Source organism: Symphalangus syndactylus, chromosome 2 (assembly GCF_028878055.3).
Source record: "Symphalangus syndactylus isolate Jambi chromosome 2, NHGRI_mSymSyn1-v2.1_pri, whole genome shotgun sequence".
Lineage (NCBI taxonomy): Eukaryota > Metazoa > Chordata > Mammalia > Primates > Hylobatidae > Symphalangus > Symphalangus syndactylus.
Window position 1 is genome coordinate 38098095 of NC_072424.2, and position 17373 is coordinate 38115467.

The window sequence follows — 17373 nt, forward strand, 5'->3', positions numbered from 1 at the left end:
ATCAAAACCTGGGTCCAGGTTGAACCCCGTGACTTCCCCTCCTTCTCCCCATTTCTCTGAGGCTTCAGCCTCCTCGAGGCCCTGTCTGCCCTTCCCCTTCTGCAACTCAGCTCCTTCAAGTGTCTGCTCTCTCTGGTAGCTTCCATCTCCCCCTCTCCAGTGGCCCCTTCTCCTATGTCCTCTGTCTACAGATTTGCTCCTCTCCCCCTGGCTAACAAAGCGTTGCTGCAGTTTCCTTTTCAAAACACCAACCTGTCTCCAGTCCTCTGTGTACTTCTCAAAGGATAACCTATAGCTGTTTACACTTGCTCTGCCCCCATTTCCTCTCCACCAACTCACGCTCTAACCCCTACCATTCTGCTGACCTCTTCATCTCCAACTCTAATGACCTTCACTAGGGCCTCACTCCTGTCTCCTGCACTCAAACTCCTCTTCAGAGGTGACCCTGGTTCCCACCCCTCCTGTGTCCTTCTTCCTCCCTCCCTCTCACTGAACTCCGCCCTCAGTTCCACTCCTATTTACCTGGGAAATGACTCTCAGGCATGTTCACACCTACACCCCGCAAACCCTCTTTTCTCTCCTTTTCTTCTTGGGTGTTCTCATCTGCCCAATCCTCACTACCTCTACGAAGCTGAGCCCAACCCTGTTTCTTTCCCCTGGGTTCCAGCCTCATACCTCCTGTTGTAGCCAGATACTTCCTGTTGCAGCCAGACCCCTCTGCCCTATGCGCTCACTGTGCTCCAACAATGGTCAGAGCTGTCCTCTTCATCTCTTCACTGCCCTCCAAACCTCAGGAAATTCAGGCCTCAGTAGCTTTGCTCCCCTGTAGACCAACATGTCACAGTGTTCCATCCATATATATATATATTGGAGACAGAGTCTTGCTCTGTTGCCCAGGCTGAAGTGCAGTGGTGCAATCTTGGCTCACTGCAACCTCCACCTCCTGGGTTCAAGCAATTCTCGTGCCTCAGCCTCCCAAGTAGCTGGGATTACAGGCATGCATCACCACACCTACCTAATTTTTGTATTTTCACTAGAGACAGCGTTTCGCCATGTTGGCCAGGCTGGTCTCAAACTCCTGGCCACAAGTGATCTGCCTGCCTTGGCCTCCCACAGTGCTGGGATTACAGGTGTGAGCCACCACACCTGGCCCCAATATATTTTTTCTTCATTTTCATAAATTCATAATCGGGGGAAAAACACAAAAGATAAATTTTCCCCATTTAAAGATGCAGCTCTAGCTTCCCTCCTTCAAGGGGCCTTCTTTTATAGGCTCCTACCCACCTCTGAGCTCCCAGGTGTTCAACATCAAAGCTCACCACCCACCGCTGGACTCTGCTGTGTCTCTCCCTTCTCTAGGCAATGCATGAGTCCTGTCTCCATACCAGGTGCTGGGATCCTCAGAGGCTTATGAAGCTAGGCCTTCACTTAAGGTGTCTACTCTCCAAGACCAAGCTGGGGAAGATGGCATCAGATGGTATGTAAGTTCTCTTCCAGCTCCAATATTCAAGGATTTGGAATTTGAGGGTTCCTTCTATAACGTTCCTCTGGGAAAGTCTTCAGTTAGCAGATATCCACGTTTGTGAGCTGCTGACAAGAGTGCCCCCCTTTTGGGGAGTTGAGGCCCAAGAGAAACCAAGAGGATCATAAGATACTGTGTGTGGATGTAGGGGTGAGGGACGTGTCCTGGAGACCAACTCCCTTGAAAATCTCCAATATGCTAACCTTCCTACACACACACACACACACACACATACACACACACACACACACACACACACACTGTTCACCTAAACACCCTGGAGGCAGAAACGTTCCCCTAGAAGCTCTTAAGGAGCATCCTCTTCCCCTGTTTCTCCAAAAAAGGGAATAGTCAGTATCCTGGGGCTCAGTGCCTCACCACAAACCACAAAGCATGGCTGCCCCCATGGGGCTTCACTGAGCATGACAGCCTCCATTACCCGTCCTCCTGCCCCCATCAGGACAGAACCAACCTCCATCTCCAGCTCTCCAAGAAAAGGCCAATGGACTCCGCCGTTCCTCCAGTTCTTTCCCCTCTCCCACTCCTCCTAGTAGGATGAGTCCACTCCCTGCAGCAATCCATCACCCTCAACACGCCCATCCACCCACACCCCCACCACCCCGCTCCTGAGCGGCACCCACACACGTGGACGGTCCTCGGTTCATCTCGCTCTAGGTCTCCAACGCCCATCTGGAGCTTCCAGGGTGCACCCGGATCCTAGCCCCGGCCGCCTCCTCCTGCCACCCGGGCCAGAGCTGCCTGAAGAGCAAGCCCGTGTCCTCGGCAGCCCCGCCCCGGGCTCTGAGGATGAGATCTCATCTCTAAAAGAGGTCAGAGGACCACGGACCTCAGACTCACCTGGGAAACTGGTTACAAATACAAATTCCTGGGCCCCATCCAGAACTGCCGAATTATTCTGGCGGTGGAACCCGAAACCCGCCCTGCCTGCAGCCCCTCCGGTGAGCCCGCCGCGGTACAGACCCAGGGCCCCTTCCGACGCCCTACCCCTCGCCCCAGTGCCCCCGAACGTGGCCGCCACTCAGCTTTGTGGAGCGAAGGAACTCGAGACAGAGCCGAGCTGGGCTACGGCCAGCCCACGGCCAGTCGGTGGAAGGTCGGGGGCCCCAGGCTCTTCCGCGGCCCCACAGACCCTTGCGTCAGAAGAGTGGCCGGAGGCCACGTGCGACGTCGCTCAGGCCGGAACACGTGGCTCCAGCAAAAGCCACATCTGGATTCTAAGCGTGCTGGGCTGCGGGCGAGGTTCTTCCACACCACAGGCGTCTTCTTGCCACCCAGGAGACCTGGGCCGGCAGCTTCCCTGCAGAGCGGGACCCACGGGCTCCCCGCAGTGGGGAGTGCGAGAAACGCAACTGCGGCCTCGCCGCGCACTTCGCTTCCGCCATTGGCTCAGGATCCCTGCGTGGAGCGAGGGCGCCACGCTGCGACTGCAGCAGGGACGGCACGTCCCAAGGGAGAGCGCGGGAAATATGGTGCGTGAGATCCCAATTTCCAGGTTCCCTCCCACCTCAATGACTCGTTTTATAGCCGCCCCCTCAGGCTGACCTCTACCCTAGACCCTATCTAACTAATCGCTAATGCCCTGACCTCAGGAAGGCCAGGGATGAGAGTCACAGGCCAATGCCTCTGGGCAGCCATACGAAGCGAGGAAATGCAGACCCCAAATTTTCCCCTAAATCTTAGAAATATGCTCCAGATAAAAGTCTTTGCCTGGGTTCAGATTATAGACTCCTGTCCTTCATTCCAGAAATTTCAGCACCATAGAATCACTGGCAAGTCTCGGGCAGTATTCAGGCCCACTGCCATGGTGGCTTCCTATCAAAAATATTCTCATTTGTCACTGACCTTCGCAGGGGAAAAAGGCCTCAGAATTGGACCCAGTGCTCAGAGGTGGCCTGACCATCTCAGAAAGCAGTGGAGTAACACCTCCCTTGATCTGGCTGCTCCGTTTGGTTAATGCAATTCATGACTGTGTTAGGATTTTAGCAATCACATCACACAGTTGACTCATATTGAGCTTGCAGTCAACTAAACCCCCCAGGTCTTTTCTTCATGAACTGCTGTCAAGCTGGGCCAGCCTCCACAACCGGTACTTATGTCATTGATTTTGTTTTAACCTAAGTGCAGGACTCTACATTTATCCCTGTTAAGTTTAATCTTGTTGGTTCCAGCCCAGTGTTCCAGCCGGTTGAAATCGTTTTGAATCCTGACTCTTTCATGCAAAGTATTAACTGCCCCTCCTAGCTCTATCACCTGCAAACTTGATGAGTCTGCTGCTTCGGTCAGTTGTCAATAAAAATGTCAGAGAGGACACAGGCCCAGACTGAGCCCTAAGGCATACGCTGGAGACTTCCCTCTAGTCTAGGCTAACATGGATCCATTAATCAACCCTCACTGGGTCTGGCTCTTCACCAAGCTTCCTAGCCATTTGGTTCAGATGCTTCTGCCACAACTAGATAACATGAGAGGCTTTGTCAGAAATTTGTCAGAGGCTTTGCTGGAAATTTCTCTTGCCCAGGCTGTGGCCCCCACATCAAGCTTAGGCCTTCTTTCTACCCTCCACACCCCACTATCATTTGTTTACTCATAACTTTAGGGGATTAGATTTCCAATGGTGCCCCCTCCTGCATGACTTCATATTTCTGAGCTTCAGGATCACCTTGGGTGTGCCTTTGCTATTTCATATCCCATCATCCTATGCCTCCTCTGAGACCTCATTCTCTTAAATTCTCTCTCCTGCCACCTTCTCTGCCTATGAATGTGCAGTGGCCTCCTTTGCCTAAAAAGCCCTCTACTAGCTGCCTCCTTAAACTGTGGTTGGCTTCTGCCTCTGTCCTTCTCTTGAAAATCCAAACACTTCCAAACTCACCTTTCATGTCTCCTAAACCTTTAGCAATCTGGGCTGCCAATCTCTCAGCTGAGCAACCACCAAGCAGTGGGCAGTGATGGTGGAGATTGAAGCGTAAGATTCACAACCACATCACAAAGATCAGATATGGGGGCTGCATAAAGCAGAGTCCAAGACCCCTCACAGACCAAAGTCAGGCTGCGGTCAAACTAGGCAGGTGACCAGAATGTTCACAAGGACTGAGACATGAGGTCAGAGCGTAGGCAAAGTGCCTGGTCACAGACAAGAGCAGTGAACACTGAGAAGCCTGAGCCTGGGGACTTCTTAGACAGTTGCTATAGGGGTTGGAATCAGTCCTGGAGCCAGGTCAGCTGGGAAGACAGCCTGGCTGGAGGGGGTAATGATGTGAACAGAGAGAGGTAGGGCCTACACTTTTCCTGAGCCCTTATTCTAGGCTACCCAGCACAAGTTGTTAGCAAGTCCAGAGTGCCTCAAATTCAGGTCCATACACTCAAATATCTATGTGGGCCAGACAGGTCACATGAGTGAGATGTAGGGTACAACAGTGAAGAGTGTAGATTGACAAACTGAAAGGAACACAGCCAAGGGGGCAGTTGCTCTTCAGCTCCAGCCAACTGCTGTCATATGGGAAAGGCGATTTCATTACTGCCAGATCTGATTTTCCAGAGAAGCAAGAAATCTTTTTACGTGCAAGTTTCTGATCTTTAATGCTGTCAATTTTTTAAAACTTTCAAAAACTTGTATTGGCCAAACCAAACCATGTCTGTGGCCCTGACTGGACTAGTGGTGGCCATCTTTTAACGGCTGCTAGTTGCCTGGTACTTGTAGAGGCTAAGTGACTTGGGTATGTGTTAATATTACATTTAGAACCCACTGAGTTTCTTAATGTCAATGACAGTGACTTTTGGGTTATATAGAAACAATTTATATTCATAAATTACTTTGGTTAAAAAATATATTCAGGCCAGGCACAGTGGCTTATGCCTGTAATCCCAGAACTTTGGGAGGCTGAGGCAGGACTGCTTGAGCCCATGTATTCGAGATCAGCCTGGGCAATAAAGTGAGGCCCCTGTCTCTACAAAAAATAAAAAATTAGCCAGGTGTGGTGGCATGCGCCTGTGATCCCAGCTACATGGGAGGCTGAGGCAGGAGGATCACTTGAGTCCAGGAGGTTGAGGCTGCAGTGAGCCATGCTTGCCCCACTGCACTCCAGCCTGCGTCAAAAAGCAATGCCCTGTCTCAAAAAAGAGCAAACTATTCACCTCTTCAAAGTTACATATCCAAAATCCTATCTCTTTTCTAAGCTTTTAAGTTCTGCTAACAAATCTTATTATTTTCATTATAAAACAAAACAGTTTAATGTTTGATCCAACTTACATTTTACTGAACTCCTTTAAACACTTAAATGGCATTTACATGATTCATGTATTTGATTTCCTTAAGTACTTATTTATCTGACCAAGACAAAACCTGATCAAGTACTTATATTTCCAATAAATTAAGTTTATAAATACAGGAAATCTTAAGTCGTTCGAAATGTTCCAAAACTACAGAGAGACTTAGCAATGATTGTACCACTGTACTCCAGCCTGGGCGACAGAGCGAGACTCCGTCTCAAAAAAAAAAAAAAAAAAAGCAAAATTTCAACTTAAAATTCGAGTATAAATACACACTTTTTAGTTGACATTACAAAGCAAACCTGTTACTCTCACAAATGCTCTTCCATATGTCAAGGACTTGAAATACAAACTGCATAGATCCTTACAGCAAATAGTAATGATGTGGGGGTTTGATGTTTTTAAACACACCTGTTCTTCATCCTAAGTCCTCCATCATTAAAAGATGCACACCTACCAAGGAAACAACTGATGCCACTGCATGTATTTTGGAGGTTATCTTCTCAGATGACCGAGATTGCAGAACAACGAGAAATGTTGGTTGGGCCACTGACTAGACTGTGAAAGGACCCAGAAAGCGCTATTTGCGGCCTCATAAAGCCCTGTCACACGGCCTCCATTACATAAAAAGGCAGTCAGTCAGCTCACATCCCTGAGTTTGACGCTATTCAGGGCCTAACTGCACTTTCTCACAGAAGTCTAGAATCCCATCTAGGCTGTCAGATACCTTGTCTCAGTGGCACATTTCCTTGGGTCTCAAAACACAAAATGTCTTCTCATCTTGATCATTTCTGCTTTTTATTTCTAGGTGAACCACCGCTCTTAAGAGTTTTTGTTTTTTCAAGAGATGGGGTGTCACTATGCTGCCTAGGCTGATCTCAAACTCCTGGCCTCAAGCTATCCTCCTGACTCAAGCCTCCCAGTGTTGGGATTACAAGTGTGCACCACTGTGCCCAGCAACTCTTACGTTTTTAAGATGAAACCTGGTTGAATGCAGGATTGCTGTAACAACTTTGACTTCTGGTCACAATTCCTAAGGTTCTCCTGACAGAATGCTGGCCTCCTCACCCTTAGTTCAGGGTTTTGTCCTCTGCTCCTCATTGCCTATCATCATTTAGCTTTCCCCTCTAGAACACCCATCTTCTTTCTTGAGACTCTCACCTCTTGGCATCACCGTTTCTGCACCGCACCCCCATGTCAACGATTCCCAGAGGTCCCTACTCCGTCTCCAGCACTGTGGAGTCCTGCTCCCTTCTCCATGATTCTTCCCCATTCACACTCATGCTCCCTCTTAGAGAACTGGTCTCTCCTCAGAAAAGGGAAATCTGATGTTACTTGTTCACACTAAGACATGCACAGTTGAGTCCTCCTGTTTATGCTGGGTAAACGATGCTTCCTAAGAAGAAATGGAGGAAAAGAAACATTTACTGAGCACTTACTAGGCACTAAGCTCTGAATTAACTGTTTCACTTGTCTCATTCATTCTCAATAGCCACATAAGAGGACCTATTAAGAAATCCAGGGCCGGGTGTGGTAGCTCACGCCTGTAATCCCAGCACTTTGGGAGGCCAAGGCGGGTGGATCACCTGAGGTCGGGAGTTCGAGACCAGCCTGACCAACATGGAGAAACCCTATCTCTACTAAAAATACAAAATTAGCCAGGCATGGTGGCACATGCCTGAGTCCCAGCTACTCGGGAGGCTGAGGCAGGAGAATTGCTTGAACCTGGAGGGGATGGAGGTTGCAGTGACACAAGATCACGCCACTGCACTCCAGCCTGGGCAACAAGAGCGAAACTCCGTCTCAAAAAAAAAGAAAGCTCCCGAAACCCCCACTCCCAATATCTCAACGACTAGCATTATATAGTGCTCAGTTTACATAGTATTTCCACACACACTGGCAGGTTGTCATATTATTAACCAATTTTTTTAAATGAGGGGACCAAAGTATAGTGAGATGAACACTCCCAAAGGCACCCAGCCTGTGCAAAGTCCATTGACATTCCCACTTAGGTTCACTGGCCAGAAGCTTGTGTTCTCTCCACTCAGCCACGCTGTGTCCTCCACAGACATCCTCCTGCCCCATTTCCTTTATTCTTCTGGGAATCAGATGGCAACCCAGAACCAAGGTCTCTGTTCCTCTTCAAGACCCTGCTCTATTAAACCCTTTCTGTCCCCAGCCCAGCACTTCATGGACTTTCAGTCCCTTCCAAAACTTTATCTTTTCCATCTTGCTTTTCCTGCCCCAGTCATCTCTTCTGTGATTTCACTTCAAGCACCATATCTTGAGAGTCAGAGTAGGATCAGAAAAGCCTTGCTGCTGTAGTTTCTCTCCAGACACTAAAGAAACACTTTTCAGAGACACTTAGTCTTTATAATAAAACATTTTCCTGAGTGCTTGAGCCAGGTGTTTTAAAAACATTATCACAAGTCCTTATAACAATGCTACAAGCTATGTGCTATTTCCTACCCCTCACAGAGGAAGAGGTTGAGACCCAGAGACACTGACTTACCTAAGGTTAGAATTAGCAAGTGGCAAATGGTGATTCAAACCCAGGAGTCACCACCAAAGCCTCTGTTCTTGTCAGTGCACCACACAAACCCTTGTGAGAACGACGACCATGCAGACTGTAAAGTAGGTGGGGTTTTGTTCAAGCAGTATCATCAAAAATTCACAATTCAAAAACTTGGAGGCAACGTTCTTAAACCCATGGTCCTACCTCTAGACTAGCAAGGCAGCCTCTGTGACAATCTCTACCCATCAGTAACCTCTGACTCTTACTAGCATGGCAGCCTCTGTGACAATCTCGTCTCCTGCATCCCTGTGCACATCCCAGGGTCTCCTTTGTGCCTTCTGACTGTGCTGCTGGCTCACACAAACCTTCAATGCCTCTTTAGGAACTGTCCTTTTATCTCCTTGGGGAGCAGCAGCTCCAATGTCTTATTTTCACCCAGTATGTTTCAGGTATTTTTAGTATTGTTAAAAATATTTTTGGAAGGTCATTCCCCAGTGATGGCATAGGTGATAGTATCCTTGTAAGCATCAGAGGTTACTGACAGGGGTAGGAACTGGTAACATGAGCATGAGTTGATGCTTATACCTCTGCTCTGCTCAGGAGCTGACAACTAGATATGCCCTGAGACTAGAAACAGGACCTTAGTCAGAAGGCTAGATGGGGACGAGAGGTAAAGACTGAGAGACACAGAAAGACTGAGCCCCTGCTATGGACCGGTCACTCTGCTAAGCCTTACCCTGACAATGTAAATGATGTCTTCCCCATACATATAAACAAGTCAAGTTTCGGGCAATTTGTCATTTGCCCAAAGTCATGCAGAATGGCAGATCCAGGTATGCAGACTCCACTCTCAACCACTACACTATATTGCACTATATATATTCAAGAGGTAATAAAAACCTGGCCCAAGCTTAGCTTAGATGATGGGTTAAGGAGCACAGCTTTCCTGATAGTTCTGACCTCAATGACCAAGTGAATAGGTTTTAAGTAAACAGAATAAAACAGCAAAATTAGCTAGAGCCAAAGAGGTTTCCAAGGCCCAGAGCCAGTTACCTAGAAGGAAAGAGGTGATTGCAAGGTGATTACAGAATGGCCTGTAGCCCAGAGGGATGGGTTGGCACAAGCTAAAGAGGTATCTTCTTCACCCACAAGGCTAGGGACCAGGGTCTGAGGCAAAAGGATCTGAATATTTATAGAGAACTGCAGGGAGACTTGGCTTATAGTGAGGAGGAGAGGTGGCTGGGGGTGGTGATGGACCCAACAGATTAATGGGATCATGATGTGGAAAGGGCTGAGCATTCCAGCCAGCCATAATACATCTCAGGCTGAAGTCTGAGTAGCTTGATTCAACATTTCTTCCAAGTAGGGTATGGCAGGGTGGCTCCAGAGGCCAGAAAACAAATGAGAATGGTAGAGGGCTACAAATGAGCAAGTCCAATCTACGTCCACTCCAGGACAAATCTAAGCCAGCAACCAAGACTTTCAGATTTCTGTGACTAACCAAAGGGTTTTCGTCTTGGGATCTACTGTCTCACCCATTCCCTGGAGTAAGGTACAACAAAACCCTTAGGCATTGGGAAGCAGTGTTTGTTTTGGACTGTTGGACTGGAAGAAAGAGAAGCTAAGAGGCAAACCCCCCAACCCCTGGTTAATTATTCATCTTCCACATATCAGCTTGGACTTATCACTTTCTGCAGGAAGCCTATCATAAAAAACTGGACGTGGTGCAATGCTTCTCCTCTATACACCATAATTCTAACTGCCTGCCTGTCTCCCCCACTGATCTGAGAGCACCACATGGGGAGGAACTAATACAGTGCCTGGAACAGAAGTGTTCAACAAATGGTAGCTATTAACATCCCACTCATATTTTTCTGAATTTTCTGATTGCCCTTCTCCCCTGCAACAATCCTAACATACTCATACATGTTTTTTTTTTTTTTGAGAGGGAGTCTCACTGTTGTCACCCAGGCTGGAGTGCAGTGATGTGATCTCAGCTCACTGCAACCTCCGCCTCCCAGGTTCAAGTGATTCTCCTGTCTCAGCCTCCCGAGTAGCTGGGATTACAGATACCCACCACCACATCTGGCTAATTTTTGTATTTTTAGTAGAGACAGCGTTTCACTATGTTGGCCAGGATGGTCTCAAACTCCTGACCTCAGGTGATCCACCCGCCTCAGCCTCCCAAAGTGCTGGGATTACAAGCATGAGGTAATCCTCCCAGGTGTCTGGTCCGTACTTGTAATTTTTAAAAAATTATTTTCAAAAAAATTATTAAGAGATGGGGTCTCACTATGCTGCCCAGGCTGGTTCGAACTCCTGGGCTCAAGTGATCCTCCTGCCTCAGCCTCCCGAAGTGCTGGGATTACAGGCGTGAGCCACCACACCTGGCCAACACTTACATAATTTAAATACATGGAAAGGCATGGACTAAAATTGAATCAAGAGGGGCCTGATTTGACTGCTATTGCATTTCATGGTGTGAGGAGACAACAGCTTCTCCAGGTGTAATAAGGACTCATTCGGCTCCACGGCCTCTCACACAGTGCAAGGGGAGCTGAGACCTGAAACCTTCTCACCCAAGGCCCTGGGCTGGTAGTACAGCGGTAAAGTCTGGCTGCCCAGGCAGAAGAGGCATCAGACACTTCCTGTTTCTCTTCCTCTAGGGTGAGTTTAGGTACTAGACTCTTCTGTCTACCCTCAACTCAATATGGTTTATCTGAGGTGTTTCTCGTTTTTCCCTATGCTTTTCTTGAGAGAGAAAGAACCACTGGAAATCTGTTTAGAGATCACTGAAACCAAATTTCTGAATAAATCACATAATAAATATAACCACCACCACCACAGCCATTTATTAAGTGCTTGCCAGGCACTGTGCTAAAGCTTTACAAACATTGTTTCAGTTACTCCAACAACCCTGAGGTAGATATTTTCCACATGCCTCCCTCCACCCACGTTATTATAGTTGAGGAAACTGAGGCTCAGAGAGGTTAAGTAAATCAACCAAGGTCAAACCAAGCTGGTAAGTAGTGAAGCTAGAAATTCAAACCAACTATATCTGACTCTAAAATCCATGCCTTTAAACGCTATCCTAGATTGTTTACCGTTGAAAGTTAAAGGACACATGCTCCTTCCCAAAATATGAGAATAGATTTTAAGTGGGAAAGCAGGGGGGAGCCCATATGTAAATTCTTTAATCAGCTATGGGACTCAAACTCTTGGAGGAGTGAAGAGATAGTCTGGGTATAAGCTGACCACCAGGTCCTCTCATCTCTCCAGCTGCCAGGGCTTTTCTCATTAAGATCTCTACTCCTGACATCTGACTACACAATATACTGTTTCCCTTTCAGCAACCACTGGGATGCAGAGGTCAGGCACATTTGACACAGAGCCAAAGACACCTGAGAGAAATTAGGAGACACTCAAAAAAGTCCATCACTCCTGAACTACTGGTCCCTAAGGCACACAGATGCATTTAGATGGAAACCCTCCATGAAGGGAGCATATTACATGTCATGTTTGATGTTCATCACCACCCTGCAAAGGGGATATTGGTATCTCCTTCTGACAGCTCAGTTCTTCTGCAACAGCTTCCCAGGCCTGACACCATTCTCAGAAAGTCTCCTCAGCAACCCCTGCACCTCTCCCCTCAACTGGCTCTCTACTACTCTCTAGGTGCCCACCCCTAACCCACCTCTGGAGGCCTCACTGACCACACGCTCCCAGGCCTCAAGACTTCCAGTTTCTGAGGTTTTGCCCAACAGAAATGCCCTCAAAGTGCTCAGCAAGGCTCCATTCATCCATGACCTATAAGGATTAAACCAAGATGGCTGAAGACAAGAAGGGGCTACCACGGTGAGACAAGCTGAACCAGGATGTACAGAACTGACAATGGAAGGGCAAGAACACACAGCAGACACAAAACAAGAGGACTAGCCATGGGCAAAATAAACAGAGCTGTCAAAAATCAGAAAAGGGAGATGGCCCTAAGATGAACAGTGATGACCAGAGAGAGGGATCCTAAAGACAAGTCTATTCAACACTTGCAGCCATGGAGTTTCTGAGGGAAGGACAACTGTTTAGGAAAAAGGGTCTTGGTAAGGAGGCCGCTGGAGAGACTAGGCAGGGGACAGCTGAATAAGGGAAACTGCAGGCAGCTCTGGAGAGGGAGGCTGGAACATCCCTTTAGAGCCAGCAGTTTGAGAAGACATCAGAGAAGTATGCAGGGAGTGGAAGACAAGCAGCTGAAGGTCTCAAAGGAGAGTAAGACACCAGCTGAAAGGCCAGACTCTGGAGCCCTGAGCTACTTCTAGGCATACCTCATCATCTACCCCATCTGGGTGAAACTGGTCCCTGAGGGTCATTCCCTGCAGCCCCTGCTAAATTCTGTACCCGACTTTGAAGGGTGGAAGACCCAGAGGTAGGGAACCTACTGAGAGGTGAGACACAGCCCCATTTTTGGGAAGTTCTGAAAGAGAGAACCACCAACCCCCATTCCTTCATCCTTGAGGGATCCTCTCATCTAAGGCACTCACTGCATTCAAGTCACAAAACTGAGGAAGAAATACTAGTATAAATTAATACTGTCCTTGAAGTTTGAAAGGACAGCAGAAGATAAGAAGTAACATAGAGACATGGGAAGAGCCAAGGTGGGCTGCTCCACACCTGAAGACTCATCCTATTACTGAACCTCAGCACTGTTTACACATCTGGCCTCAGAGCCCCTCCACACAGCCACAGCTGCACTGATGTGGGGTTGTGGGGACATCATTGTTGCTAGGAAGTGTAGAGTAGCGAGGCCCTCTCGGGTGAGCCCAGAGGCTTACGAGGAGCCTGGGTAGAGCTTTGCTCTCTACTGGTTTCCTCCTCTCTCAACAGTCCCTAATCTTGTCCACACAGGGTGCATGATATACATGTGTGGCCTTATAACCTCTGGTTGCTTCATGTAATTTCTTTCCCAACTAAGCAGAAGCTCCTGGGATTTGATAAGGACCAGATTTTCCTCACACCCTACAGTGCTGGAATGTAATAAATACTTGTCACAGGTGGGCTATCAGGGGTATTGACTATTACAAAAACATTTTCCACAAATGGCAAACACATGTCAAAACTTTTCCACTGTTATTCTTTGCCTTATAGCTTGTACTTGACACCCATCTATTTCTTTGTTGGCTCATGCCCAAAGATGTCTGTTCCTATATCCATCTCAGGCTGGCGACTGGGTCCCTAGTCTTTGTTAAGAAATACAAGCTCTGCCCACTTGTGGCAATACTGAAAGAAGATGTAGCCCAGGAGTCTCTGGGGGCAGAGGGAGGGAGTGTCTCCCCATACTGGGCTGGCCCACTGATAAGGATCCTTCCCCTCTGTCTCTTAACAGATTCAGATTAATGATCACTCATTCCTAATTGTCAAATTTCTTTTCCTTCATCCTGTGTCTAATCACCAGTGACAGAAACCATTACGCAAATGACAGCAGACGACTTCCCCCAACTGTTCACGTTGGTAAAAACCTTGTAATTTAGAGCTCTGATTTGTAGGGGAAGCTGGTCTCCCCCAGGCATCCTGGGCATCTGTTCAACTGATGCCCAGAACAGCCCCTCCTCCATCCCCAGAACTCCAACCCCCCAACAAATATTTGACTTTACAAAACACTAGTTATCTCTGTACCTGCTGGTGTGAATAGATAAGCCTGCAGTGCGGCTGACCCCTATACGGGCCCAAACCCCCACCTTCACTTGCTGTATGTGTGTCCCCCACACTGCCAGCTAGGATGGAGGTAAACAATTACAGCAGAAATATTTCCTCTGTGGCAAGCAAATTTGAGCCTAAACATCCCTCAACAAGGTAATTGAAGGGGAAAACCTCATCTTTTCCTTGGGGGGAAGCAGCAGCTGAATATGAACCAAGACCCTTAGTGTCATCTAGAACTGCAGCTTCAGTTCTATAGATGCAAAGCATGCTGGAAGGAGTTACGGGTCCTATTCAAGGACACACAAGTAATGCAATTAGAGATAGAACTCAGTTCCCCCCACAGCTTCTTCTAGCACTAATTCATCATATGGCTTTCCAGGAGGTTTTTCCAAGACGTTGTTAGCAGGAGCCCAGAAGAACTTTTACCCTGAGCTGTATATTCTGCACCATCTTGGGCTGGGTCTGCCTTCAGATACTGCCCAGTGGGGTGATATCTTGAGGACAGAACCTGTGGTACAAGGAGGGAGGTAAGGAAGGAAAATCAACATAGTTTGGTGGAAAGGAAGGAACAAGGGGTTTGCAGCCAAACAGTGCTAAGTTACAACTGATTGTCACTAATCACCTAATCTCTCTGAGCCCATTTATTCATCTGTAAGTGAGAATACCTACCTTGCAGGATAGTGAGGAACAAAGATAAAAGCACTAGGCACATATTAGATGTCTAAAAATCAGGGATCACTCTTGTGTTACTCAAGGATCAAGGCCAATCCTGTGAAGGTTCCAAGATTAGCCTTCTCCCTCCCACCCCTCAGCCACCTTAGTGAGACCTGTGTCAGTACAGAACTCAGCAAGGACCAGCTAAGTGCACGCCTCCTTGACACATCACCCACATCTTTCAGGGCTGAGCAAGGAATACAGCACACCTGCTGAGAACGAAAATCATCTACTATCTTTCCAAGTGTGACTGTGGCCAAGTTTTTCCTCCGCTCCTGTGCTCCTCTTTGCCAAAAGAAGTGGAGGGACAGAGATCACTGCAATCACATTTCCCAGCATTGACTATATTTGAAAGAGCTACACTTGAGAAGGTACCATGTCTTCACATCCACACTGCATCAGAGAACCCCAGAATGGGGTACTAAAAATAAACACCCCTCCCCCAAAAACATACTCAGGCATGCAAACGCATCCACACGCATCCTCTCAGTTCATCAGTGCACTATAAACTGAGCTTCGGGGGTGAGAGCCAGAGCTCAGATGCTGGAAGTAAACCTTTGGCAAAAAAAAAAAAAAAAAAAAGAAAAGAAAAGAAAACCAGAGACCTTCCAACTCCTCCTCCCTTCCAGAGAGAAGGTGATGAAGACAGGAGCAGAGGTGAGGAGACATAGGGCCACCACACTGCCCAATCCCAGGGGCCCCACTCCCACTGAACAGATGTGAATGTTGGCCCTTCAAGTTGTGCAATCACAGCTGCCCACCTGTAAGCTGCAGCCCTGAGGGGGGTTCCCATGAGTAACTCCTAACAGAAAAGGAAATTCGACTTCCATGCTCTACCAGTTGCCCTGACTATTGAGGGTGTTGTGGCACATTACAATGGGGTCTGGCAGAGGAGCTGGCTTTAAGAGGCAAGCCTATGTGTTTGCCCGTGCCCTGAGGTGGATCACAGGTAGTGAATGAGCTGCCTGGGCTTGACCCCATTTCATCTATTCAGCCAGGAAGCTCAGCAGGAATAAAGGATATGGCCCGGGCAGGGAGCATCATAGGGCCTGGAGGCTCTAGCCAGTTAGCCTCGGGCAGGCTGCAGTGAGACCTGGCCAACATATGATGGCTAAAATCCAAGTGTAAAAGCCTAGGATAGGTCAGGCAGTACTTCCCGGGGGCTCACACTGTACTGTCCCACTGGAAAAGGTAAGCAGTGGAGAACCTTGGTAAGTAGGGAGGCTGGCCAGTGTGGATACACACACGCACACATACAGGCTTGCACCCCAGTGTAGATACACACACACAGACACACACACACACACACACACACACACACACACACAGAGGCTTGCACCCCAGAACCTAGAGAAGCCACAGCTAGAACTCCCTTGGTACCCAGCATAGGGACAAGAGCTGGTGCTGAGAGAAATTGTATGTATAATTTGGAACTTATGCACAATCATTGGTTCTTATGTCCCAAGGTCCTTTTATGTATGGCTTGAGCTTGTAGGCCCAGTTGGAACCCTATCTAATCCTCTCTCACAGGAAGGCTATCTAGGCTCTCAAAGACAAGCCTCCCCTCTCTTTCACCCCATTAGAGTCCCAGTAGCCATTCCCATACTGCCTAGAGCTTGACTATGCAAAAACTGTCAGGAGGCAGACTGACCTAATGGTCAGACTAGCTCTGGCCCTGCAGCCCAGATGCAGTGGGGAGTCCAAGAGCATCTCCTCTCTCTCTCAGGCTGAGGCACTGAGGTTGCAGGAGATACGGCTGAGAGCTGGAAGTGACAGCCTGACCCAGAAGCAACAGGGAACAGATACATACATGCGTGTGCATGCACACACACGCACACATTCCAAAGTTGAGAGACTAACATACACACAGACATGATGACAACCAAAAGCTGGGACTCCACACACTGAATGCAGGACTTTAGGCGGGGGGCAAAGAGAGAAGGTGCTGGGGCACAAGAGGCAAGGGTATGAAGTCCCTCCAAATAGGAGTGGAGTGCCAACTGCCCTGCCTCGCCCGAACACCTGCCTCCTGGGCCATGGCAAGAGTCCAGTCCATTAAGTGCAGCGTGCAATACTAGCGCTTGCAGTCTCCTGTCCTCATCAATGAAGCGGTGTGGACGGGATAGCAGTCACCTGGCAGGAGGCCTTGACCCCTGGCAGGCTAGTTGTATCGGCCCTTGATCATTGTGTTCAACAAGGGCCCCACCTGTAAAGAAACATGAGGAGCCAATCAGAACTGGCTGTTCCCTGGCCCTGGAATTGGACAGTGTGTGTCTGGAGACATCAGATGTCCAGCCAAGGACAGAGACAATGTTTTCATATAGTCTTGTGAATCCTCTAATCACCTATCTTCCCGAAGGTCAACCCAGTATTCTGGGACATAGCCTTTTCCTCAGGGGTCCATCTTGTACTATTATTCTTCTCTCTCACAACACCCTGTCTCTTACCGTAATATGCCCCAAATGGACAGACATGGTCAGAGAAGCTAATAATCCCCAAACACCCAAGAGTGTCTGCATGTTTCTCCAGAATGTTAACTGCCTCCATATCCTCAAAAAAGGATCACCTGCAACTGGGGCTGATGCTATCCCCCAAAACCACAGGTGTCTGTGGATGCTGAGGTTACCTGCAAGAGGCAGACAAGAAC

At 48.3% G+C, this 17373-nt stretch overlaps 1 protein-coding gene across 2 annotated transcripts in view; it reads right to left on the reverse strand.

The window, feature by feature from the left end:
• Positions 1-581: 581 nt before the first annotated feature.
• Positions 582-17373, reverse strand: part of HIF1AN (hypoxia inducible factor 1 subunit alpha inhibitor) — a 28785-nt gene continuing 11993 nt past the window's right edge. The window contains exon 8 of one of the 2 annotated variants that reach the window (XM_055251995.2): positions 582-7202. In XM_055251995.2, coding sequence (XP_055107970.1) covers positions 7146-7202 — 57 coding nt within the window. In that variant the 3' untranslated portion in view covers positions 582-7145. Of the gene's footprint in view, positions 7203-11150; positions 16933-17373 lie in introns of those variants that run through there. The other variant, XM_055252002.2, reaches the window with a different exon arrangement.